Source organism: Heterodontus francisci, chromosome 22 (genome assembly GCF_036365525.1).
Source record: "Heterodontus francisci isolate sHetFra1 chromosome 22, sHetFra1.hap1, whole genome shotgun sequence".
NCBI lineage: Eukaryota > Metazoa > Chordata > Chondrichthyes > Heterodontiformes > Heterodontidae > Heterodontus > Heterodontus francisci.
In genome coordinates this window covers 29,392,772-29,419,472 of record NC_090392.1, presented here as the reverse complement: position 1 = coordinate 29,419,472, position 26,701 = coordinate 29,392,772, and the positions used below count along the sequence as shown (strand labels likewise).

At 48.9% G+C, this 26,701-nt stretch overlaps 1 protein-coding gene across 7 annotated transcripts in view; it reads right to left on the bottom strand.

Annotated features, from left to right (window-relative positions):
- Positions 1 to 2,886: 2,886 nt before the first annotated feature.
- The window catches only part of LOC137381282 (zinc finger protein 229-like), a 41,196-nt gene continuing 17,381 nt past the window's right edge, over positions 2,887 to 26,701 (bottom strand). For all 7 annotated transcript variants that reach the window (XM_068053616.1, XM_068053623.1, XM_068053617.1 and 4 more), the window contains one exon: positions 2,887 to 7,005. In XM_068053616.1, the coding sequence (XP_067909717.1) occupies positions 5,560 to 6,651 (1,092 nt within the window). In that variant the 5' untranslated portion in view covers positions 6,652 to 7,005 and the 3' untranslated portion in view covers positions 2,887 to 5,559. The remainder of the gene's footprint in view (positions 7,006 to 26,701) is intronic.

Below are 26,701 nucleotides of genomic sequence, written 5' to 3'. Positions count from 1 at the left end.
ATGATCCTGAGCAACTGATCCATTACAGATCCCTTTGAGGTCAAGACAGGAGTTTAACAAGGTTGCATCATTGCCCCAACTCTTTTTTTGATCTTCCTCGCAGCCATGCACCGTCCGACGAGAGACGAACTCCCTACTGGACCGCAGCTTATTTATCGAGTAAACTATTTAATCTCAGAAAATTCCAATCAAAAACTGAGAACACCCTGACTTTAGTCATTAAGCTCCATCCAACATGCTGATGATGCTGCAGTAAGAGCTGCGTCGGAAACAGATCTTCAGAGAATCATCAACGAATTTACTGAGGCATATGAAAAGATGGGACTTACACTCAACATTTAGAAAACAAAAGTCCTCCATCAGCAAGCTCCAAATACACACTCCCTAGCTCCATTGATTACAATTCATGATGATTGCCTGGAAAATGTGGAACACTTCCAGTATCTTGGAAGTTTTCTTTCACGAATATTGACAAAGAAATCCAGCATTACCGGAGATCTGCTGCTGCAGCCTTTGGCAACCTGAGGAAGCGAGTATTTGAAGATCACAAAATCAAAATTGAAACCAAGCTCATGGTCTACTATGCAGTCATGATCCCTACCTTACAGTATGGAGCTGAAACAGGGACAATGTACAGGAGGCACCTCAAAACTCTGGAGTCATTTCATCAACGCTGCCTGTGGAAAATCCTACATATCAAGTGGGAGGACAGGTGCACCAACATCAGTGCCCTCTCACAAGCAGGCAGCAAAAGCATTGAGGCTATAATCATCCGTCATCAGTGTCATTGGGCTTGTCATATAGTTCGGATGTCAGATACCAGGCTCCCAAAGCAGGTCGTCTTCTCCCAGCTCAGGCAGGGCAGACGCACCAGAGGAGGACAAAAGAAGCACTTCAAGGATGTGCTGAAAGCCAGCATGAAGAAAGGCAACATTTACATCAACTCCTGGGAGACCATCGCCCTGGACTGGACTAGATGGAGGCAGAGTCTGTGGGAAGGATCCCAGCATTTTGAGACCCAACAATGAAAAAATGAAGAGGAAAAGCAAAAGCGGTGGAAAGAACAAACCATGACATTATTACGGAAGTAATAACAGGACATCTAGAAAGTCAAAATGCAATCCATCAGAGTCAGCATGGTTTTATGAAGGGTAAATCATGTTTAACTAATTTTGTTAAGAGTTCTTCAAAGATGTAACAAGTAAAGTGGATAATGGGGATCCTGTAGATGTAGTATATCTGGACTTCCAGAAGGAATTTGATAAGGTGCTGCACAAAAGGGTACTACACAAGGTAAGATCACATGGGGTTAGGGGCAATTTATTAGCGTGGATAGAGGATTGGCTAACCAACAGAAAATAGAGTGTCGGGATAAATGGGTCCTTTTCTGGCTGGCAAGCTGTAACTAGTGGGGTGCCACAGGGTTCGGTCCTCGGGCCTCAACTATTTACAATCTATATTGATGACTTAGATGCAGGGATAGAAGGTACTATAGCTAAATTTGCTGATGACACTAAAATAGTTGGGATAGTAAGTTGCAATAAATAAGAAATTTACAAATGGATATGGATAGGTTAGGCGAATGGGCCAAAATTTGGCAGATGGAGTTTAACGTAGATAAGTGTGAGGTTATTCATTTTGGCTGGAATAGAAAGGCAAATTATTATCGAAATGGAGAGAAACTTCAGATTGCTTTGTGTCCTCGTGCATGAATTGCAGAAAACTAGTCTGCAGGTGCAGCAGATAATAAGGAAGGCAAATGGAATTTTGGCATTTATTGCTAAAGGAAGAGAGTATAAAAGTAAGGAAGAGAGTATAAAAGTAGGGAAGTGTTGCTGCAAATGTACAAGGCATTAGTGAGACCGCACCTGGAGTATTGCGTAGAGTTTTGGTCCCCTTACTTGAGGAGGGATGTAGTTGCATTGAAGGCGGTTCAGAGGAGGTTTGTCTTATGAAGAAAGATTGAGCAGTTTAGGCCTTTACTGTCTAGAGTTTAGAAGAATGAGAGGAGATTTAATTGAGGTATATAAGATGATTAAGGGGATTGACAAAGTAGACGTAGAGAGGATGTTTCCTCTGGTGGGGCAATCTAGAACGAGAGGTCATAGTTTTAGGATAAGGGGTAGCAGTTTTAAAACAGAGATGAGGGAAAAATTACTTCTCTCAAAGAGTCGTGTGTCTGTGGAATTCACTACTCCAGAGTGTGGTGGATGCCGGGACATTGAGTAAATTTGAGGAGATAGACAGATTTTTAATTAGTAACGGGTTATAGAGAACAGGCAGGAAAGTGGAGTTGAGGCCAAGATGAGATCAGCCATGATCGTATTGAATGGCAGAGCAGGCTCGAGGGGTTGAATTGCCTACTCCAAGTTCTTATGGTCCAGAAAGGGAGAATAACCACCTGCCCTTGACATTCAACAGCATTACCATCATCAACTTCCCTACCAGCAATATCTTAGGGTTACCATTATCATAAATTTAACAGGACTAGTGAATACAATACCAGGTCAGAGACTGGGAAATTAGGGGCCACTCACTCACTGCCCAACTCTGCAAAGCCTTTCCACCATCTGCCGTCAGAATTAACGCATCAATAGGGAATTCCTGGAAATACACTGCAGATCCTTCTTTATGTGGAGAGTAAATGACTATTGTATTATTCCACCTGTGGCTACCATGCAGAATTTAACCAATTTATTTTCAATAGGATTATCTTAAATGAGTTAATGCCTGCCTTAAAATGGTAGACTCTAGACTATCATACAAACTTTTGTAGAAGGATTACCAGTCATTTTCAGTCTGGAAACTTAAACCCGCTATTTCACTTTCAGTCAGGATCAGATCCCAGCTTTACACCAATCTCTGATTTTACAGCATGTTTCCAGCATTCACCATTGTTCTTCCTGACTGTAAACATAGTTGTAAAGGAGTCTTCTGTTCCATGCCCAGGATTTCTGAACTAAGGAAGAGAACGGCTGGGACACATTTCTTACAGGCCTCAGGATTAACCCATTCAGTGAAGAGAGACGAGAAAGACCAAAGTGCTGTTTGTCCCTCTCGGTGTGCCCCTGAAGCACTGTGTCCGGGTTGAAGTTCTGTTCCTGCCATACGATCCTCCCCCAGATTGTCCTTTTTGAGCTCCAGCCAGGTGATGCAAAACACTCAGGTGGGAAAGACAAAAATCTACAATAATGTGTTTAAAACAAAGCTTATTTATTTGACATTTATCCAGATTATTTAACTTCAACCAAGTTATAAGGTTATTAATATCGGCAAAACAAACCTCAACTTCAGAATAGAAACAGAAAATTTATGGCACAGAAGGAGGCCATTCAGCCCATTGTTTCTGTGTCAGCTGAAAAATAAGTATCCAGCTTAAGCCCACTTTCCAGTTATTACGACTTCAGAGAAGTTAACATGAAAAGTATGAGATATGAACCCCCAGACCAATTTAACAAATGACACATGATTTAACATTTTAAGTCTTTTGTTATAACATCTGAACTAAAAGAAACCCCCAATTAACTAAATAGCACTTTGTAAACAGCTGATACCTTAAATTACAATCAAAGGTTTTAAAAAAAATTTGTTCAACACTTGAATATCTCACACCATACTTACACATTACACCAGGGGTGTCCAACTTTTACATGCATGGGGCCACATTATACTTTTGTCCTACACAGGGGGCCAGTGAGAAAATTTCAGAAATATAAAGGCATTAAAAATTTATCTTCCTATTAATTAAAACTAATGCACATTTTTGTGAAGCTTTAAATAAAATGACTAATTTATTAACTTACATTCTCATTGTTATGTTGAACACTGAATTAGTGATATACCTGACTGTGTTTTTGCTTATATTAGTACTCAATCTCTGCCCGCACACTTGATGTAGCGATGTGGAGTATTCCAGATAGATGTCCATCTGTGAGGAGCAATCTTGATCTCTTTCTCTCCCCTCTGTCTCCCTGAGCTCGCTTGCTCTCTCTCTCTTCTACCCCTCCCATGTCACTCTCACCCTCCCTCTCTCTCTCTCTCCCTCCCCATTCCTTCTCTGCATCACCCGTCCCCTCTTTCTTTGTGTGTCTCTCTCACTCCCCACTCATGGTTCCCTGCTTCCTGACCCCGCTCATGGTCCCCTGCTCCCTGCACATGATTCCCTACCCCCTGCTCCTTGTTCTCTGCTCCTCACTCCCATCCCGCCCACTCCTTGAACCACGCAAGAACAGAAGATCCTAGTGTGCCTGTGGCACAAACCACCAATAGTGTTCACCTTGCCCAGGCAGCCCACTGTCAGTCAGAGACAGTGACCAATCACAGACAGGCATCCACCATCCCTCCACCGCAGGTCCCACCTATCCCTCCACCTGACGTACACGTACAAGAGAACCATGGGCAGCCCGCTGTCAATCACAGAGGGCTGGCGGGCCGAATGGATTCTGGGCCATATGTTGGTCAACTCTGCATTACACGGTCCATTTTGATGATCAAATCCTTTGCAGTTAAAAATCCCAAATTCCTCCCAGTTCACGGGGCTGGATCTCCCAGGCTCCTAAAAAAAAAATCTATATTTCCCTTTGCTCACTTCTCCAAACATTTCTGACCTGGACATCTGTGGATAATGTGATTTCCGGTGATCCTGTGGGTGCTTTGCTCCTCCGCAAACTTTAACTCTCAAAAAAACGTTCAAGTTTTCACAGCGCTCATTCCCTCTCTCTTCTTTCTCTAGCTGCCTCTGCTGGGTGCCTTCTCTTACAGCTTCCCTTAAGGCCTCACCCCGATGGGTTCTCTTCTTACAGCCTGATTGAGGCCACGACATGATGCTTCATTCCTTACAGCCTGTTTTTCTCCAGAAAGTCTGTTAAATTTATCTGGTCCTAGAATTCAATAGTTTATTGCTCTTCCCCAAAATACAAAGACCAGAAATCCAGTTTCAAAAATCTACTCGGCCTTTCCATTGCCCCCAGGTGTTACCACCTGCCAGTTCGATTTCATGTTCTCAATGGCTGACTCTTTGTTTTACAACCCAAAGGTCTGGGAGGGTGAAGCCCATTGTTCTTCAGGTGTTAGTGCTGTAGTCTCTGTTCTTCAGAAAACAGACTTTCATCTGTTCTTTCTGTTGTCCTGGTAACCTTTTGCAGAGTGGAAGTGATGTCAGCTGGTCTCCTGGATTCCATCTTGAACTTTAAAAAGAATCACAATCTATAAGACATAATCATGTTGCAAGGTCCAATGTTCTTAACACCAGTTCACATCAACAGAAATGAACTGTGACTGTTGATTCAGTTGGTGCCATTGTCACCTCTGAGTCAGAAGGTTGTGGGTTCAGGTCCCACTCCAGAGAGCTTGCTGTGTTCAATTCGCTGCTGTGTTTCCTACATTACAACAGTAACTATACTTCGATCGTATTTCATCGACTGTAAAGCGCTTTGGCATGTCCTGAGGTAGTGGAAGGTGTTGCATACGTGCAGATCTTTCTTTAATCATCAGAACGAACATGGTTCAGACCTGGATGTGATTAACAGCAGCAGTAACAGCAAGATCCAACCCCTGCAGTCAGTTGTGAACTCGCTGGTGTGTCAGTAGGTTGGATGAACGAGCAAATCCCTTCCCACACACAGAGCAGGTGAACGGTCTCTCCCCAGTGTGAACTCGCTGATGTGCCAGGAGGTTGGATGAACGACTGAATCTGTTCCCACATACAGAGCAGGTGAATGGCCTCTCCCCAGTGTGAACTCGCTGGTGTGTCAGCAGGGTGGATGAATGAGCGAATCCCTTCCCACACTCGGAGCAGGTGAACCGCCTCTCCCCAGTGTGAGTGCGCTGGTGTACAGTGAGGGTCGATGATTGCCTGAACCCAGTCCCGCAGTAAGAGCACTTGAAAGGTCTCTCATCAGTATGAAGTCGCTGGTGTGTCAGCAGGGTGGATGAACAGGTAAATCCCTTCCCACACTCAGTGCAGGTAAATGGCCTCTCTCCAGTGTGTGTACGCTGATGTATAGTGAGGTCAAATGATTGCCTGAACCCAGTCCCGCAGTAAGAGCAGGTGAACGGCCTCTCCCCAGTGTGAACACGCTGGTGTTTCTGCAGGGTGGATGACTGAGTGAATCCCTTCCCACACACGGAGCAGGTGAACGGCCTCTCCCCAGTGTGTACTCGCTGGTGTTTCTGCAGGGTAGATGACAAGGTGAATCTGTTTCCACACACAGTGCAAGTGAAAGGCTTCTCCCCTGTGTGAAATCGCTGGTGTGTCAGCAGGGTTGATGACTGAGTGAATCCCTTCCCACACACAGAGCAGGTGAATGGCCTCTCCCCAGTGTGAACTCGTTGGTGTTTCTGCAAGGTAGATGAACGGGTGAATCCCTTCCCACACCCAGTGCAGGTGAACGGCCTCTCCCCAGTGTGAAGTCGTTGGTGTGTCATCATTTCGCGTTTGCTTTTAAAGGTCTTCTCACATTCGGAACATTTAAAATGTCTATCACTGTGAATGTTCCTGTGTGTCAGCAGGGCAGATGAACGTGAGAATCTCTTCCCACACACAGAGCAGGTGAATGGCCTCTCCCCCGTGTGACTGCGTCGATGGGTTTCCAGCAGGGATGGGTAATTGAATCCCTTCCCACAGTCCTCACATTTCCATGGTTTCTCCATGGTGCGGGTGGCCTTGTGTCTCTCCAGGTTTGATGATCAGTTGAAGCCTCATCAACATACAGAATACGTATAGGGTTTCTCCCCACTGTGAACGGTGGGATGCTTTTTCTGCCTGTCTAACTGGTTAAAGCTCTTTCCACAGTCAGTGCACTGGAACACTCTCTCTCAGGTGTGTGTGCCTTGTCTTGGTGCTTTTCCAGTCACACTGATGTTTGAAATGTTTTTCCACAGACAAAACAGGCAAACATTTCCCCTTCCATATTCAAAGGCCAATGATATTCAGGTCCTGATGAATCGAGTCAGATCTTGGTTTGGTTTGAGTTTCCCGTCAGCAAATCCTCCCCTTCTAATACCCTGTAAAAGGAGTTTACAAAAGTCATCACACTAAGCACAGGATAGGAATTCAGAACAGATAATTCTAGTTTCTATAGAACATTCATTCCTCTCTTGTTTCCCACCCCCCCCCCCAAACATGTGATCCATTCAAACTAAAATAAGCAACAAAGTCCCAACAAAAGCAAAGAGATTAAAAGCAAAATACTGCGGATGCTGGAAAACTGAAATAAAAAAAGTGCTGGAAATACTCAGCAGGTCAGGCAGCATCTGTGGAGAGAGAAGCAGAATTAATGTTTCAGGTCAGTGACCCTTCTTCAAAAGCTTGTTGTCCAGGATCGTTCATCTCCCGGGCACCAGGGCCCGGTTGGGAACAGAGCCACTCAAGCCACGCCCACTCTCTGTGCCCTCACCAAGATGGCCACGCAGGCACCCTGACATCATCCTCTCCAAGATGGCTGCCAGTGCCCCCGGGCCTGTCACCTCGGGGTCAACACAGGGCTCTTATTCAAGGCCTCAGGCCTACCCCAGAAGTTTATGAAGCTTCCCAGCCCACCCACGGCTCCAATTCCTCCCCTGCGCACACAATCTCCTCCCGCGCCACCTGTTCCACCTCAGTCCGTCAGTGTTTTTGGTTTTTGTTCCCAGATATTCCTGGTCTCCCTTCAGTTGAGGAACCCAGTCCCTTCTTTTCATTTATTATTAGTTTTAAACAGGGCCTGTCACTGGGAGAAGCCCCAAAGCTGCCGCCCCGCTTGGTGCAAACGCGGGACCTGGAGCTTCTTATTTGGGGCTTGCGGCCTACACCCGGTGTTTCTGAAGCCTCCCCGCCCACCCCATTCTTCTCCTGCACCCCACGACTCTCACCCACTGCAAAAGAGTCTCCAGCACTCGCATATCTTTCAGCACAGTTACACTGCGCATGCTGCAGATACAGGCCAGCACTGCGCCTGTGCACTGGTCTCCTTTAGACTAAATAGAGGACTTTCAGTTGCACAGGAAATGGTGGGTAAGAGTCTTGCCATCTGCAGCCCTAATTAGTGCAAAAAGTGAGACTCTGGTCAGATTGTGATGAAATTATTAAATAACCCATAGAGAATCTCAAATGTATGGACCTCCTGTGAAGATTCAGACCTGGATTGATTAATCCTTCCTTTTGGCCTTCTTGTGTGAGACAATGGGTAAGAGCCTAGAGGTGGTCAGTGGTTTGTGCAGCAGTGCCTGCAGTGGCTATAAAGGCCAATTCTCGAGTGACAGACTCTTCCACAGGCGCTGCAGATACAATTAGTTGTTGGGGCTGTTGCACAGTTGGCTCTCTCCTTACACTGCTGTCTCTTTTCCTGCCAACAGCTAAGTCTCTTCGACTCGCCTCTCTTCTGCCCCGCCTTTATCGCTGTCCGCAAGCTCTGGCAATCGCTGGCAACTGGTTCCCATGACTTGTGGTCAATGTTGCAAGACTTCATGTCACGTTTGCAAACGTCTTTAAAGCGGAGATGGCTGGTGTGTCTAATACCAGTGACGAGCTCGCTGTGCAATACATGCTTGGGGATCCTGCCATCTTCCATGCGGCTCACACGGCCAAGCCATCTCAAGTGCCACTGGCTCAGCCGGGCATACATGCTGGGGATGTTGGCTGCCTCGAGGATTTCAGCGCTGGAGATACGGTCCTACCACCTGATGCCAAGGATTCTCCGAAGACAGCGAAGATGGAATGAATTGAGACGTTGCTCTTGACTGACATATGTTGTCCAGGCCTCGCTGCCGTAGAGCAAGGTATTGAGGACGCACGCTTGAAACACTCATTCTTTTGTGTTTTGTGACAGTGCGCCATTTTCCCACACCCTCTTGGCCAGTCTGGACATAGCAGCAGATGCCTTTCTGGGATAGAGAGCAAAGCTTACTCTACACTATGCCCATCAAATACTCTCAGCCCATAATGAGCAGGGCTCTGGCAGTTTGGTTATGAGGCACTGGAAGTGATGTCATAAAGCAGCAATTTTCAGCCCAGCTGGTCCCCTCCTTGTACCTTTAAAGGTGGAGAGCTGGGACATTCTGTCTCAAAACACATCCCACCCTGTTCATACTGAGAATCCCAAGGGGAAGCACCAAGGCCAGAGTATGGAACAAAACCAAGGTGGGGGGGCGGGAGAGGAGAGAATAGGAGGTAAATCAAGGGTGAGGGATGCCAGGCTTCAGTTTCAGAGCCTGTAGACTTCAGGAGAGGAAGAATGAGTTCAGTAGTTTTAGGATCCAGAGAGAGAACAAGGTACAGATGGGAAGATAGGTGTGGATTCCGGCACAGTGAGGATGTAGGGGGAGGGAGATTGTGTTGGGCTGTGTATTAGGGGTGTAGGAGGGACAAGAGAGGAAAGGTCAGAGGTACAATTACTGCAGAAGTGTCTATATATAGTGGATCATGAAGAGTCTGTTAAACCATCTGTTTGCTGTGACCAGTTTTCCTTCTGTTAAAAAGTCTCCTGTAGCCCAGTGACACAAACAGCCCAATAAACTCCAGCAATGTACTTTGGTCTGGTAAGGTCGCCCTTTGTGAAACATCAGCTGTTATTAAAGCTTTTCATTCTGTCACACTCAGTGTGAAATGAGCTGCAGAACTGCCAACACGGTCAGCTTTAAGGAGACATTTCTCTTTGGAGATGGGATTGTTCATTGAGTTTAATCAGGGGGATATTGGAGAGGAAGCAGACAGCACGGACATTCCACTGCAGCTGGGATATGTGAGAGTGTTACAGTGAGGCTTTCAGGCACTTTATTAAACACACACACAGCAGAAGCACATTAATCTGATAGATCACTTACAGGGCGGCACAGTGGTTAGCACCGCAGCCTCACAGCTCCAGTGACCCGGGTTTGGTTCTGGGTACTGCCTGTGCGGAGTTTGCAAGTTCTCCCTGTGAGCGCGTGGGTTTCCGCCGGGTGCTCCGGTTTCCTCCCACAGCCAAAGACTTGCAGGTTGATAGGTAAATCGGCCATTGTAAATTGCCCCTCGTGTAGGTAGGTGGTAGGAGAATGGTGGGGGTGTGGTAAGGAATATGGGATTAATGTAGGATTAGTATATACATGGGTGGTCACAACTGGTCACAAAAGTAAAAGCCCATGTAATCCATGGCAAAGTGGAAAGTTGGATCCAAAATTGGCTCAGAGGCAGGAAGCAAATGTAGGATATAGTATAAATGGGTGGTTGTTGGTCGGCACAGACTTGGTGGGCCGAAGGGCCTGTTTCAGTGCTGTATCTCTTTATGACACACGAGCAGCCAGCAGTGTGGAGCCTCCTGAGACTGCTCCCTTTACACCCAGTATTTACAGGAGCTGGGACAGGGAAAAGAGTCTCAGTAAAATCAGGGAGATATTTGTTCACACAAACTAACCTCCCAAAAATACAGAGTTATTTCCCCTTCGTTTAGACACGCCTACTGCCCGGGTGATTGACGGGAGCTCCGACCAATAGGAAGAGCAGAAGGGAGCAGGAGCACCAGGTGGACAGTTTTTCTTCCAACCAGAGAGTGAGGGGCAGGGCCTGTGGCACTGAGTGGGCGGGGCTGAGCCCGGATCTCCCTCATTGGCTGAAACTCTACCATTTTGAAAGCTGATTTGTCTCAAACTCCAGGAGTAAACTGGCCCTTTCTGTTGTGGTTTTAAACAGATGAAACCCTGTGGGTGTGGAGCAAACATTTGAACATTCGCTAGCGAAATGGATTCATTCAGGACCGACAGCAGGGATTATTTGAGGAAATAAGAGTGTAGTGAGAAAAGAAATGCAGTGGATGTTGTCATAGAGAGATACAGCACTGAAACATGCTCTTCAGCCCACCAAGTCTGTGCCAACCATCAACCACCCATTTATACTTCTTCTTCGGCCTCCTGGTCAAGAAAGACAATGGGCAAGGGCCTGGAGGTGGTCAGTGATTTGTGAAGCAGCGCCTGGAGTGGCTATAAAGGCCAATTCTAGAGTGACAGGCTCTTCCACAGGTGCTGCAGAGAAATTGGTTGTCGGGGCTGTTACACAGTTGGCGCTCTCCTTGCGCTTCTGTCTTTTTTCCTGCCAACTGCTAAGTCTCTTCGACTCGCCACGCTTTAGCCCCACCTTTATGGTTGCCCGCCAGCTCTGGCGATTGCTAGCAACTGACTCCCACGACTTGTGATCAATGTCACAGGACTTCATGTCGTGTTTGCAGACGTCTTTAAAGCGGAGACAGCCGGTGGGTCTGATACCAGCGACGAGCTCGTTGTACAATGTGTCCTTGGGGATTCTGCCATCTTCCATGCGGCTCACATGGCCAAGCCATCTCAGGCGCCGCTGGCTTAGTAGGGTGCATATGCTGGGGATGTTGGCCGCCTCGAGGACTTCTGTGTTGGAGATGCGGTCCTGCCACCTGATGCCAAGGATTCTCCGAAGGCAGCGAAGATGGAACGAATTGAGACGTCGCTCTTGGCTGACGTACATTGTCCAGGCCTCGCTGCCGTAGAGCAAGGTACTGAGGACACAGGCTTGATACACTTGGACTTTTGTGTTCTGTGTCAGTGCGCCATTTTCCCACACTCTCTTGGCCAGTCTGGACATAGCAGAGGAAGCCTTTCCCATGCGCTTGTTGAATTCTCCATCGAGAGACAGGTTACTGGTGACAGCTGAGCCTAGGCAGGTGAACTCTTGAACCACTTCCTGAGTGTGGTTGCCGATCTGGATGGATGGGGCATTTCTGACGTCCTGCCCCATGATGTTCGTTTTCTAGAGGCTGATGGTTAGGCCAAATTTGTTGCAGGCAGCCACAATCCGGTCGATGAGTCTCTGCAGACACTCTTCAGTGTGAGATGTTAATGCAGCATCGTCAGCAAAGAGGAGTTCCCTGATGAGGATCTTCCATACTTTGGACTTCGCTCTTCGACGGGCAAGGTTGAACAACCTGCCACCTGATCTTGTGTGGAGGAAAATTCCTTCTTCTGAAAACGTGAATGCATGCGAGAGCAGCAGGGAGATGATGATCCCAAACAGTGTAGGTGCGAGAACACAGCCCTGTTTCACGTCACTCAGGATAGGTAAGGAGTCTGATGAGGCGCCGCTATGCTGAATTGTGCCTTTCATATTGTCATGGAATGAGGTGATGATACTTAGTAGCTTTGGTGGGCATCCAATCTTTTCTAGTAGTCTGAAGAGCCCACGTCTGGTGACAAGGTCAAAGGCTTTGGCGAGATCAATGAAAGCAACGTAGAGGGGGATCTGTTGTTCACGGATTTCTCCTGTAGCTGGCGAAGGGAGAACAGCATGTCAATGGTGGATCTCTCTGCTCGAAAACTACACTGTGCCTCAGGGTAGACACGCTCAGCCAGCTTCTGGAGACTGTTTAAAACGACTCGAGCGAAGACTTTCCCCTCTATGCTGAGCAGGGAGATTCCACGGTAGTTGTTGCAGTCACCGCAGTCACCCTTGTTCTTATAGAGGGTGATGATATTGGCATTGCGCATGTCCTGTGGTACTGCTCCCTCGTCCCAGCACAGGCAAAGCAGTTCGTACAGTGCTGAAAGTATAGCAGGCTTGGCACTCCTGATGATTTCAGGGGTAATGCCGTCCTTCCCAGGGGCCTTTCCGCTGGCTAGAGAATCAATGGCATCACCGAGTTCCGATTTTGTTGGCTGTTCGTCCAGCTCATCCATGACTGGCAGAGACTGGGCTGCATTGAGGGCGGTCTCAGTGACAACATTTTCCCTGGTGTTCCACCCAGTGGTCCATTTGCTTTTGTTGGTCAGTGATTGTGTCCCCTGATTTAGATTTGAGGGGGGCAATCTTCTTGATGGTTGGCCCAAAAGCTCTCTTCAGGCCATCATACATTTGGAATACTGCGTGTAGTTCTGGTCGCCACATTACCAAAAGGATGTGGATGCTTTGGAGAGGGTGCAGAGAAGGTTCACCAGGAAAGAGGAAAAGTTTAGGGGGGATATGCGTGGAAAGTTCTTTACGCAGAGGGTGGTAGGTGCCTGGAACGCATTGCCAGCGGAGGTGGTAGATGCGGGCACGATAGCGTCTTTTAAGATGTATCTAGATAGATACATGAATGGGCAGGAAGTAAAGAGATACAGACCCTTAGAAAATAGGCGACAGGTTTAGATAGAGGATTTGGATCGGCGTAGGCTTGGAGGGTCGAAGTGCCTGTTCCTGAGCTGTAATTTTCTTTGTTCTTTGTTCTTTGATATTTCCGGTGTCGGAGGCTAGCTGAATATGACTGCATAGGTATTGCCAGTAGTCATTTGCGGAGCGCCTGGCTGTTCTTTGTGCAGCGCTTCTGGCTGCTTTAAGTGCTACGGATGTTAACTCGCTGGGGGCTTTCTTGTAGTTCAGCAGTGCAGTGCGCTTTGCGGCTATGACAGGTTCCAGCTCTTCATTATGAGATTGAAACCAGTCTGCATTCTGCTTCACACGTTTGCCATTGGTGGTCATTGCTGAGTCATGGATGGCGTCTCTGATGTGGCCCCACTTGGTCTCTGCATCCCCTGTGGGAGTGTTTTGAAGGGCTTTTTCAAGTGAATTTAGAAACTTATGTTACAGCGGCACAGTGGCGCAGTGGTTAGCAACTCCAGGGACCCGGGTTCGATTCCGGGTACTGCCTGTGTGGAGTTTGCAAGTTCTCCCTGTGTCTGCGTGGGTTTTCTCCGGGTGCTCCGGTTTCCTCCCACAAGCCAAAAGACTTGCAGGTTGATAGGTAAATTGGCCATTATAGATTGTCACTAGTATAGGTAGGTGGTAGGGAAATATAGGGACAGGTGGGGATGTTTGGTAGGAATATGGGATTAGTGTAGGGTTAGTATAAATGGGTGGTTGATGGTCGGCACAGACTCGGTGGGCCGAAGGGCCTGTTTCAGTGCTGTATCTCTAAAAAAAAAAAAAGCTGTGGATGAGAGATTCTGCTAATGTTGATGCGCGGGCGGCCCTTCTGCTTGGAGTGATGCAAATTCTTTGGTCTGAGTCTAACCTTGCTGCACACCAGGGAGTGGTCGGTGTTGCAGTCCGCACTGTGGAAGCTGCGTGTGATTTGAACGCTGTTTAAAGAGGCTCGTCTTGTGACGATGAGGTCCAGCTGGTGCCAACGACGCGATCGTGGGTGCCTCCATGAAACCTGGTGACAGGGTTTAGTGTGAAAGAACGAGTTGGTGATGCAGAGGTTATGATAGGTACACAACTCAAGCAGTCTCTAGCCATTCTCATTCATCCTTCCAATGCCATAGCGCCCAAGGCAGGAGGGCCATGAGTCATGGTCGGCACCAACCCTGGCATTGAAGTCCCCCAGCAGGAACAGATGTTCGGGATGCTACTAATGATATTATGGAGTTCCTCGTAGAACTGGTCTTTCGCTTCAGGTGGGGAGCAGAGTGTTGGAGCATAGATGCTGAGTAGGTGTACTAGACCAGAGGTGGTGAACAGTCGGATGGACAGTATGCGTTCCAAGCCATTTGAGGGTGGCTCTATCATGCTGTGCAAAGAGTTTCTGATGGCGAAGCCCACTCCATGCTGTCTTGGTTCTTCAGGATCCCTACCCTGCCAGAAGGTGTAGTCCTGCTCTCTGAGAGATCCACTTGCAGGGAGGCGTGTCTCCTGAAGTGCTGCAATGTCTACATTGAGTCTACTGAGCTCGTTGTTAATGATGGCAGGCTTCAGAGAATCGTTGATTTGTGTAAGGTCTTCTGACAGGCGAGGACACATAGTTCTGACGTTCCAGCTTGCAAAACGAAGGGCTGGTACCTTTTTTGGTCGTGCTGTTTGGTGCGGTGTTACAGTCCACTTGTCGGGCAATGACCCTGAGCTCCAAGCACCCATTGAAGCAGGTAGACTGTGGCGGGACAGAACCTTACTGACCAGGGGCTGCCAGGTTTGAGGCAAGCGGTAGCTGTCCAGTGAGATGCGATGACCTCTCCCACCGACAAAGGCAACCCGTGGCGCCCAATCACTACGCCAATTGAGCTGGACTTATAACCCGTAACTGCTGCCTTCCATGTTGATTTGGTCGCTGTGAGGCGACTATGGAGTGACCTCTCCATGGTGCATGCCTGGGCGGATGTATGGAGGTTGTGAGTTGCCCAAGCATCAAAACCCCCCTCTCGGCCTTTAAGGTGGGGTCCAAAGGAGTACAGAGCACGACGTTTGGCACCGGTATGGCTGCAGGAACTGCCAGAAACATGCCAAAGGTGACACATGACCGCCTTCAGGGTTCCGCTCCGGATTTTCTGTTAGGGTTTACTCCCTTAGCCTTGGTCTCTCCCGAGACGCCCACAAGGCAGTGTGGTTGTTAGGGCCCCTACACAGGGGTACGTGGATGCCGGTGGGAGGAGGAGGGGTGTGAGGGGGAGCGGGGGTGGGGCAGGGAGGGGGTGCAGGTAATAAAACATTTCATCAGCTCCCACCATTGGCCCTGGAAGTAAAACAGTTGGCTTGGTTGCGACGTTGTTGTGTTGTTTACGGATGGATTTAAACAGAAAAGACCGGGAAAAATCTTCCTCCTGATCGCCGCCGTGGACGGCCTCCCCGAACACAGCCATGTGGCCTTCCTGTCCAGTTGACCAAGCTTGGCAACCACTGGCAGGGTCTTCATCAGCATTCCTTTACTGGAATGCCAGCCGTTCACCCTCTCTCTGCGGTGAATTCCCGATCACACAGGTGGGGTGTTATTCTGCAGTCCAGTCAAGGTTACCAAAATCATGACAATGCTGCAAATCTCTGTCATCAAACAAAGTGTGATCATGGAGCAGGCAGAAGAGGTCCATAGGGTTTCATTTCTCCTAATCCTACATTAATCCCATATTCCCTACCACATCCCCACCTTCCCTCAATTCTCCTACCACCTACCTACACTGGGGGCAATTTACAATGGCCAATTTACCTATCAACCTGCAAGTCTTTGGCTGTGGGAGGAAACTGGAGCACCCGGCGGAAACCCACACGGTCACAGGGAGAACTTGCAAACTCCGCACAGGCAGTACCCAGAACTGAACCTGGGTCGTTGGTGCTGTAAGACTGCAGTGCTAACCACTGCGCCACTGTGCCGTTGTGTAGATGGATTGTCAAAAGGTGTTTGATAAAGTGCTGGACAGGAGGCTTGTTGATAAAATTAAAGCTCACAGTCTTAAAGGGAGTGGGGCAACGTGGATAGGAAGTTGGATAAAGGACAGAAAACAGAGAGTAGTGGTTAACAGATGTTCTTCAGACTGGAGGGATGGAAACAGTGGTGTCCCCCAGGGTCAGTGTTGGGAACATTGCTCTTCTCAATATAGAGAAATGATCTGGAATCATACCTAGCACAAAGGAAGATGTTTGTGGTTGTTGGAGGTCAATCATCTCAGCTCCAGGACATCACTGCAGGAGTTCCTCAGGGTAGTGTCGTAGGCCCAACCATCTTCAGCTGCTTCATCAATGACCTTCCTTCAATCATAAGTTCAGAAGTGGGGATGTTCATGGATGATTACACAATGTTCAGCACCATTCGTGACTGCTCAGATAATGAAGCAGTCCGTGCAGAAATGCAGAAAGACTTGGACAATATCCAGGCTTAGGCTGATAAGTGGCAAGTAACATTCGCGCCACACAAGTGCCAGGTAATGACCATCCCCAACAAGACAGAATCTAACCATCTCCCCATGACAATCAATGGCAGTACCATCGCTGAATCCCCCACTATCAACATCCTAGGGGCCACCATTGACCAGAAACTGAACTGGAGTAGCCATATAAATACTGTGGCGATAACAGCAGGTCAAAGGCTAGGAATCCTGCGACGAGTAACTCACCTCCTGACTCCCCAAAGCCTGTCCACCATCTACAAGGCACAAGTCAGGAGTGTGATGGAATACTCTCCACTTGCCTGGATGGGTGCAGCTCCAACAACACTAAAGAAGCTCGACACCATCCAGGACAAAGCAGCCCGCTTGATTGGCACCCCATCTACAAACATTTGCTCCCTGCACCAACGACGCACAGTGGCAGCAGTGTGTTCCATCTACAAGATGCACTGCAGCAACGCACCTGCCAAACCCACAACCTCTACCAACTAGAAGGACAAGGGCAGCAAATGCATGGGAACACCACCACCTGCAAGTACCCCTCCAAGCCACACACCCTCCTGACTTGGAACTATATCGTCATTCCTTCACAGTCGCTGGGTCAAAATCCTGGAACTCCTTTCCTAACAGCACGGTGGGTGTACTTACCCCACATGGACTGCAGCGGTTCAAGAAGGCAGCTCACCACCACCTTCTCAAGGGCAATTAGGGAGAGGCAATAAATGCTGGCCTGGCCAGCGACGCCCGCATCCCATGAATGAATTAAAAAAAACCCACTGTCTACCATGCTGCTGTGTGAAAAGCAACCATTTACTACGACTCACTGTTTTCTATCCACAAGCCAATTTTTTTTTTAAATATAGAATTGGACACCGACTCTCCTATTCCATGAACTTCAGTTTTGTTAACCAGCCTTTTATGTGGTAATTTTGTTAATGAGCTTTTTATGTAAACTGTATTTTAGTCACGTTATCTAAATGTTATCTAAATTCACTTGAAAAAGCCCTTCAAAACACTCCTACAGGGGATGCAGAGACCAAGTGGGTCCACATCATCTATGACTCAGCAATGACCACCTATGGCAAACATGTGAAGCGGAATGCAGACTGGTTTCAATCTCACTTTGAAGAGCTGGAACCTGTCATAGCCGCTAAGCGCATTGCACTGTTGAACTCCAAGAAAGCCTCCAGTGAGTTAACAACCATAGCACTTAAAAGTAGCCAGAAGCGCTGCATAAAGAACAGCCAGGCGCTGTGCAAATGACTACTGACAACAACTATGCAGTCGTATGCAGCTGGCCTCTGACACCGGAAACATCAGAGGAATATATGATGGCATGAAGAGAGCTTTTGGGCCAACCATCAAGAAAATCGCCCCCCTCAAATCTAAATCAGGGGACACAAGCAAATGGACCGCTGGGTGGAGCACTACCTAGAACTGTACTCCAGGGAAAATGTTGTCACTGAGACCGCCCTCAATGCAGCCCAGTCTCTGCCAGTCGTGGATGAGCTGGATGAACAGCCAACAAAATCGGAATTCAGTGATGCCATTGATTTTCTAGCCAGTGGAAAAGCCCGCGGGAAGGACGGCATTACCCCTGAAATAATCAAGTGTGCCAAGCCTGCTATACTCTCAGCACTCCATGAACTGCTTTGCCTGTTGGTGGGACGAAGGAGCAGTACCACAGGACATGCGCGATGCCAATATCATCACCTTCTATAAGAACAAGGGTGACCACAGTAACTGCAACAACTACCGTGAAATCTCCCTGCTCAGCACAGTGGGGAAAGTCTTCGCTCGAGTCATTTTAAACAGACTCCAGAAGCTGGCTGAGCATGTCTACCCTGAGGCACAGTGTGGCTTTCGAGCAGAGAGATCCACCATTGACATGCTGTTCTCCCTTCGCCAGCTACAGGAGAAATGCCTCGAACAACAGATGCCCCTCTACGTTGCTTTCACAGATCTCACCAAAGCCTCTGACCTCGTCAGCAGACGTGGTCTCTTCAGACTACTAGCAAAGAACGGACGTCCACCAAAGCTACTAAGTATCATCACCTCATTCCATGACAACATGAAAGGCATAATACAGCATAACGGTGCCTCATCAGACCCCTTTCCTATCCTGAGTGGCGTGAAACAGGGCTGTGTTCTCACACCGACACTGTTTGGGATCTTCTTCTCCCTGCTACTTTCACATGCGTGCAAGTCTTCAGAAGAAGGAATTTTCCTCCATACAAGATCAGATGGCAGGTTGCTCAACCGTGCCCATCTTGGAGCGAAGACTAAAGTATGGAAGGTCCTCATCAGGGAACTCCTCTTTGCTGACGATGCTGCATTAACATCCCACACAGAAGAGTGTCTGCAGAGACTCATCGACAGGACTGCGGCTGCCTGCAATGAATTTGGCCTAACCGTCAGCCTCAAGAAAACGAACATCATGGGACAGGATGTCAGAAATGCTCCATCCATCAGCATCGGCGACCATGCTCTGAAAGTGGTTCAAGAGTTCATCTACCTGGGCTCAACTATCACCAGCAACCAGATGCAGAAATCAACAATCGCATGGGAATGGCATCCGCTGCTATGTCCAGACTGGCCAAGTCTTCTTTGGGCCTCCTTATCTCGAGAGACAATGGATACACGCCTGGAGGTGGTCAGTAGTTTGTGAAGCAGCGCCTGGAGTGGCTATAAAGGCCAATTCTAGAGTGACAGGCTCTTCCACAGGTGCTGCAGAGAAATTTGTTTGTCGGGGCTGTTGCACAGTTGGTTCTCCCCTTGCGCCTCTGTCTTTTTTCCTGCCAACTACTAAGTCTCTTCGACTCGCCACATTTTAGCCCCGTCTTTATGGCTGCCCGCCAGCTCTGGCGAACGCTGGCAACTGACTCCCATGACTTGTGATCAATGTCACAGGATTTCATGTCGCGTTTGCAGACGTCTTTGAAGCGGAACCATGGACGGCCAGTGGGTCTGATACCAGTGGCGAGCTCGCTGTACAATGTGTCTTTGGGGATCCTGCCATCTTCCATGCGGCTCACATGGCCAAGCCATCTCAAGCGCCGCTGACTCAGTAGTGTGTACAACCTGGGGATGTTGGCCGCCTCGAGGACTTCTGTGTTGGAGATACGGTCCTGCCACCTGATGCCAAGTATTCTCCGGAGGGAGCGAAGATGGAATGAATTGAGACGTCGCTCTTGGCTGACATACGTTGTCCAGGCCTCGCTGCCATAGAGCAAGGTACTGAGGACACAGGCCTGATACACTCGGACTTGTGTGTTCCGTGTCAGTGCGCCATTTTCCCACAATCTCTTGTCCAGTCTGGACATAGCAGTGGAAGCCTTTCCCATGCACTTGTTGATTTCTGCATCTAGAGACAGGTTACTGGTGATAGTTGAGCCTAGGTAGGTGAACTCTTGAACCACTTCCAGAGCGTGGTCGCCAATATTGATGGATGGAGCATTTCTGACATCCTGCCCCATGATGTTAGTTTTCTTGAGGCTGATGGTTAGGCCAAATTCATTGCAGGCAGCCGCAAACCTGTCGATGAGACTCTGCAGGCATTCTTCAGTGTGAGATGTTAAAGCAGCATCGTCAGCAAAGAGGAGTTCTCTGATGAGGACTTTCCGTACTTTGGACTTCGCTCTTAGACGGGCAAGGTTGAACAACCTGCCCCCTGATCTTGTGTGGAGGAAAATTCCTTCTTCAGAGGACTTGAACGCATGTGAAAGCAGCAGGGAGAAGAAAATCCCAAAAAGTGTGGGTGCGAGAACACAGCCCTGTTTCACGCCACTCAGGATAGGAAAGGGCTCTGATGAGGAGCCACCATGTTGAATTGTGCCTTTCATATTGTCATGGAATGAGGTGATGATACTTAGTAGCTTTGGTGAGCATCCAATCTTTTCTAATAGTCTGAAGAGACCACGTCTGCTGACGAGGTCAAAGGCTTTGGTGAGATCAATGAAAGCAATGTAGAGGGCATCTGTTGTTCACGGCATTTCTCCTGTATCTGACGAAGGGAGAACATCATGTCAATGGTCGATCTCTCTGCTCGAAAGCCACACTGTGCCTCAGGGTAGATGTGCTCGGCCAGCTTCTGGAGCCTGTTCAGCGCGACTTGAGCAAAGACTTTCCCCACTATGCTGAGCAGGGAGATTCCACGGTAGTTGTTGCAGTCACCGCGGTCACCTTTGTTTTTATAGAGGGTGATGATATTGGCATCGCGCATGTCCTGTGGTACTGCTCCCTCGTCCCAGCACAGGCATAGCAGTTCATGGAGTGCTGAGAGTATAGCAGGCTTGGCACTCTTGACTATTTCAGGGGTATGCTGTCCTTCCCAGGGGCTTTTCCGCTGGCTCGAGAATCAATGGCATCACTGAGTTCCGATTTGGTTGGCTGTATGTCCAGCTCATCCATGACTGGTAGAGGCTGGGCTGCATTGAGGGCAGTCTCAGTGACAGCATTCTCCCTGGAATACAGTTCGAGGTAATGCTCAACCCAGCGGTCCATTTGTTTGTGTTGGTCAGTGATTATGTCCCCTGATTTAGATTTGAGGGGGGCGATCTTCTTGATGGTTGGCCCAAGAGCTCTCTTTATGCCATCATACATTCCTCTGATGTTTCCAGTGTCAGAGGCCAGCTGAATATGACTGCATAGGTGTTGCCAGTAGTCTTTTGCGCAGCGCCTGGCTGTTCTTCGTGCAGTGCTTCTGGCTGCTTTAAGTGCTGCGGATGTTAAATCGCTGGGGGCTTTCTTGTAGTTCAACAGTGCAGTGCGCTTAGCGGCTATGACAGGTTCCAGCTCTTCATTATGAGATTGAAACCAGTCTGCATTTCTCTTCGCACTTTTGCCGTAGGTGGTCAAAGCTGACTCATAGATGGCGTCTCTGATGTGGGCCCACTTGGTCTCAGCATCCCCTGTGGGAGTGTTTTGAAGGGCTGTTACAAGTGAATTTAGAAATTTTTGTAACAGCTGTGGGTGAGAAATTCTGCTCGTGTTGATGTTTCTGCTTGGAATGATGCAACTTCTTTGGTCTGAGTCTAACCTTGCTGCACACCAGGGAGTGGTCGGTGTCGCAGTCCGCACTGTGGAAGCTGCGTGTGATTTGAACACTGTTTAAGGCGGCTCGCCTTGTGACAATGAGGTCTAGCTGGTGCCAACGACGCGATCTTGGGTGCCTCCATGAAACCTGGTGACAGGGTTTAGTGTGAAAGAACGAGTTGGTGATGCAGAGGTTACAATAGGTATACAACTCCAGCAGTCTCTGCCCGTTCTCATTCATCCTTCCAATGCCATAGCACCCAAGGCAGGAGGGCCATGAGTCATGGCCGGCCCCAACCCTGGCATTAAAGTTCCCCAGCAGGAATAGGTGTTCGGTGTTGGGGATGCTGCTAATGATGTTATGGAGTTGCTCGTAGAACTGGTCTTTAGCTTCAGGAGCAGAGTGTTGGAGCATAGATGCTGAGTAGATGTATTGGACCAGAGGTGGTGAGCAGTCGGATGGACAGTATGCGTTCTGAGCCATTTGAGGGAGGCTCTATCATGCTGAGCAAGGGGTTTCTGATGGCGAAGCCCACTCCATACTGTCTTGGTTCTTCAGGATCCCTGCCCTGCCAGAAGAAGGTGTAGTCTTGCTCTCTAAGAGATCCACTCGCGGGGAGGCGAGTCTCCTTAACTGCTGCAATGTCTACATTGAGTCTACTGAGCTCGTTGTAAATGATGGCGGTCTTCCGAGAATCGTTGATTTGTGCAAGGTCTTCCGACAGGCAGGACACATAGTTCTGACGTTCCAGCTTGCAAAGCGAAGGGCTGGTACCTTCTTTCCATTTTTCGTGTTGTTTGGTGCGGTGTATCAGTCCACCTTTCGGGCAATGACCCTGAGCTCCAAGCACCCATTGAAGCAGGCAGACTGTGGCGGGACAGAACCTTATTGACCGGGGGCTGCCCGGTTTGAGGCGGGCAGTAGCTGTCCAGTGAGGTGCAATGACCTCTCCCACTGACAAAGGCAACCCGTGGCGCCCAGTTTCTACGCCAATTTATCTGGACTTATAACCCGTAACTGCTGCCTTCCCTGTTGTGTCAGTCGGTGTGAAGCAACTATGGAGTGACCTCTCCATGGCGCATGCCTGGGCAAGTTTATGGAGGTTGAGAGTTGCCCAATCGCCAAAAGCCCCCTCTCGGCCTTTCTGGTGGGGTCCAAAGGAGTGCAGGGCACGACGTTTGGCACCAGTATGGCTGCAGGAACTGCCGGAAACATGCCAAAGGTGACACATGACCGCATACGGAGTTCCGCTCCGGATTTTCTGTTAGGGTTTACTCCCTTAGCCTTGGTCTCTCCCGAGACGCCCACAAGGCAGTGGGGTTGTTGGGGCCCCTACACAGGTGTAGGATGGTGCCGGTGGGAGGAGGGGATGCGAGGGGTAGAGGGAGGTACGGGGGGAAGATGGTGTGAGGGGGGGGGGGGGGGGGCGGGGTGAGCTGAGAGGGTGGAGCAGGGAAGGGGATGGGGGCGGGGGAAAAAGCGGGTGCAGGTAATAAGCCATTTGGCTTATTACCTGCATTCTAAACCTGTCTTTTGCCTGGACCTGTTCTTGGGCCTAGCTAAAACAGCAATGTGTAGATCCAGGATAGATGGGCCCAAGATAGGGGGGTGGGGGGGTGCTCACAGGTTACTGGTCTCACATCCATGGCCTTGTCATTGCTCGGGTTACTCTGGAGAGGGAGCATGCTTGATACCTTCCACGACCGGTGAGCACCAGAGTGTCTCATAGTGGGAACAACATTCTGGTTTAGTTGCAATAATTCTCTTTGCTTTTGTGACTTTGTTGTTTTGTTTTGGCTTAATTTAGTTTAATTGGACCACATGTTTGGGGGAACAGGCCAAAGGGCCTGTTTCTGTGCTGTATGACTATGAGATGAAAGAATGTTGCATAGAAACTAGAATTGTTTGATGGGACAGTGTCGAGGGAGCTTTACGCTGTATTGAAACTCATGCCGCTTTCGAGGTGGAAGCAGAGACCTCTACTGAAATGGGAGTCTCTGAACCTCCGTGCCCTTCTTGGAATAAAAGGAGGAGGCGCCCTCCTCTGAAGAGGACTTTGAGGAACAGGGTCTGTCTCCTTGCGCGGGTCCTCGGGCTCCCCCCATCACCAGCACCATCAGGGCCTCATGCCCTGAGCGGGAACCCTCTATCCCTCAAGATGGAGGGGAGGGCGTAGCCCTTGTTAATTTGGTAATTCCTGGGGAGGGACGAGGGGACCGACCCGTGTTGAGGGAACCTGTGGACTCCCCAGGAGAATTCATTCCATCTGCCGCTGGGTGGGGTTTCCTGGTTGGAGGTGAGGACGGGACCTGTGAGGGTCAATCCTCCCAGCCGCTTGTTACTGCTTCCCAGGATGTACTTGACCCAAAAGGCATTTTGAACACTGTAAATAGTGCCCTGCCTGCTGGGCCTGTGGTTGTTGATGGGACGGGAGATGGCCTCCACTGTCCTGCTCCGGTCTCGGCTCCAGCTGGATTTCTGGAGTTGGGAACTGTCTCCCTTGGGCCGCTCACTGGCCCAGGAACAGGGGTGAGATGGGCTTGAAGTTGGGGAGGGGTCCTGAACTGCTGGCACCTATAGGCTCAGGTTCCCTAGAAGAACAGAGTCAGGACTGCTCCACCATTGATCCTGGGGGTGCAATCCTGACGGAGGTGGGATAGCAGGTTCATTGAGTTGTCCCAAACATTTTTGTGCATTCTGCTCGGATTTTCATCCCTGCGTCTGAGACTTTTGGTGGTGCTTTGAATTTGATGTCCTCTAGTTACTGACTTACCAACTAGTGGAAATAATTTTTTCGCATTTACCAAATGAAATTCTGAACCCCTCCCTCAGATCTTCAGTGACCCTTTGTTCTAATGAAAAGAGCCCCAGTTTCTCTAATCTCTCTTGAGAACAAAGAACAGTACAGCACAGGAACAGGCCATTCGGCCGTCCAAGCCTGCGCCGATCTTGATGCCTGTCTAAACTAATACCTTCTGCACTTCCGGGGCCCATATCCCTCTATTCCCTTCCTTTTCATATATTTGTCAAGATGTCTCTTAAACGTCACTATCGTACCTGCTTCCACCACCTCCCCTGGCAGCAAGTTCCAGGCACTTACCACCCTCTGTGTAAAAATAAACTCGCCTCACACATCCCCTCTAAACTTTGCCCCTCACACCTTAAACCTATGTCCCCTAGTAACTGACTCTTCCACCCTGGGAAAAAGCTTCTGACTATCCACTCTGTCCATGCCGCTCATAACTTTGTAAACCTCTATCATGTCGCCCCTCCACCTATGTCGTTCCAGTGAAAATAATCCGAGTTTTTCCAACCTTTTCTCATAGCTAATGCTCTCCAGACCAGGCAACATCCTGGTAAACCTCCTCTGTACCCTTTCCAAAGCCTCCACGTCCTTCTGGTAGTGCGGCGACCAGTATTGCATGCAATATTCCAAGTGTGGCCTAACTAAGGTTCTGTACAGCTGCAGCATGACTTGCCAATTGTTATACTCTTTGCTCCACCGATGAAGGCAAGCATGCCGTATGCCTTCTTACCTTATCCACGTGTTGCCACTTTCAGTCATCTGTGGACCTGTACGCTCAGATCTCTTTGCCTGTCAATACTCCTAAGGGTTCTGCCATTTACTGTATACTTCCCCCCTGTATTAGATCTTCCAAAATGCATTAAACTCCATCTGTCATTTCTCCACCCAAGTCTCCAACCGATCTGTATCCTCTGACAATCCTCGTCACTGTCCGCAACTCCACCAACCTTTGTGTCGTCCGCAAACTAACTAATCAGACTAGCTACATTTTCCTCCAAATCATTTATATATACTACAAACAGCAAAGGAAGATCTGATTGCGATGTACAAAATTGTGAGGGGACTGGATAGTGTGGATAGGAAGGGCCTATTTACCTTAGAGAGGTCAGTGACTGGGGGCATAGATTTAAAGTGATTGGTAGAAAGATTAGAGGAGAGTTGAGGAAAAGTTTATTCACCCAGAGGGTTGTGGGGGTCTGGAACTCTCTGCCTGAAGGGGTAGTAGAGGCACGCAATAACAAAAGCTTCTGTTCCCTGGTATCATCTAAGTGAATCTCTTCTCCACCCTCTCCATGGCCTTGATATCCTTTCTGGTGCAAGGTCCCCAAAACTTGACCCGATACCCCAAGTGCAGCCTAAGCAATTATTTGTATAGGTTTACATGACGTCTGTCCTTTTGTACTCGACAGCCTAATTATAAAACCGAGGATCCCATGTGCTTTTTTAACCACTTAATCAATCTGTCCTCCCACTTTTAGGGGTTTGTGTCTCTGAATCCCTTGTAGGTATTAGGAGTGTTAAGATAACATGACTAAAATTCTTTTTTTCTTTGGCCTCCTTGTCTCAAGAGACAATGGGTAAGCACCTGGAGGTGGTCAGTGGTTTGTGGAGCAGTGCCTGCAGTGATTATAAAGGCCAATTCTAGAGCGACAGACTCTTTACAGGTGCTGCAGATAAAATTGGTTGTCGGGGCTGTTACACAGTTGGCTCTCCTTGCGCTTCTGTCTTTTTTCCTGACAAATGCTAAGTCTCTTCGACTCGCCACACTTTAGCCCCGCCTTTATGGCTGCCCGCCACCTCTGGCAATCACTGGCAACTGACTCCAACGACTTGTGGTCAATGTCACAGGACTTCATGTCGCGTTTGCAAACATCTTTAAAGCGGAGACATGAACAGCTGGTTGTACGATGTGTCCTTGGGGATCCTGCCATCTTCCATGCGGCTCACATGGCCAAGCTATCTCAAGCGCCGCTGGCTCAGTAGTGTGTATATGCTGGGGATGTTGGCCACCTAAAGGACCTCTGCGCTGGAGATACGGTCCTGTCACCTGATGCCAAGGATTCTCCGGAGGCAGCGAAGATGGAATGAATTGAGACGTTGCTCTTGGCTGACATACATTGTCCAGGCCTCGCTGCCGTAGAGCAAGGTACTGAGGACACAGACTTGATACACTCGGACTTTTGTGTTCCGTGTCAGTGCGCCATTTTCCCACACTCTCTTGGCCAGTGCGAGTCGCTCTGAACAGGCTCCAGAAGCTGGCCGAGCGGGTCTACCCTGAGGCACAGTGTGGCTTTCGTGCAGAGAGATCGACGGTTGAC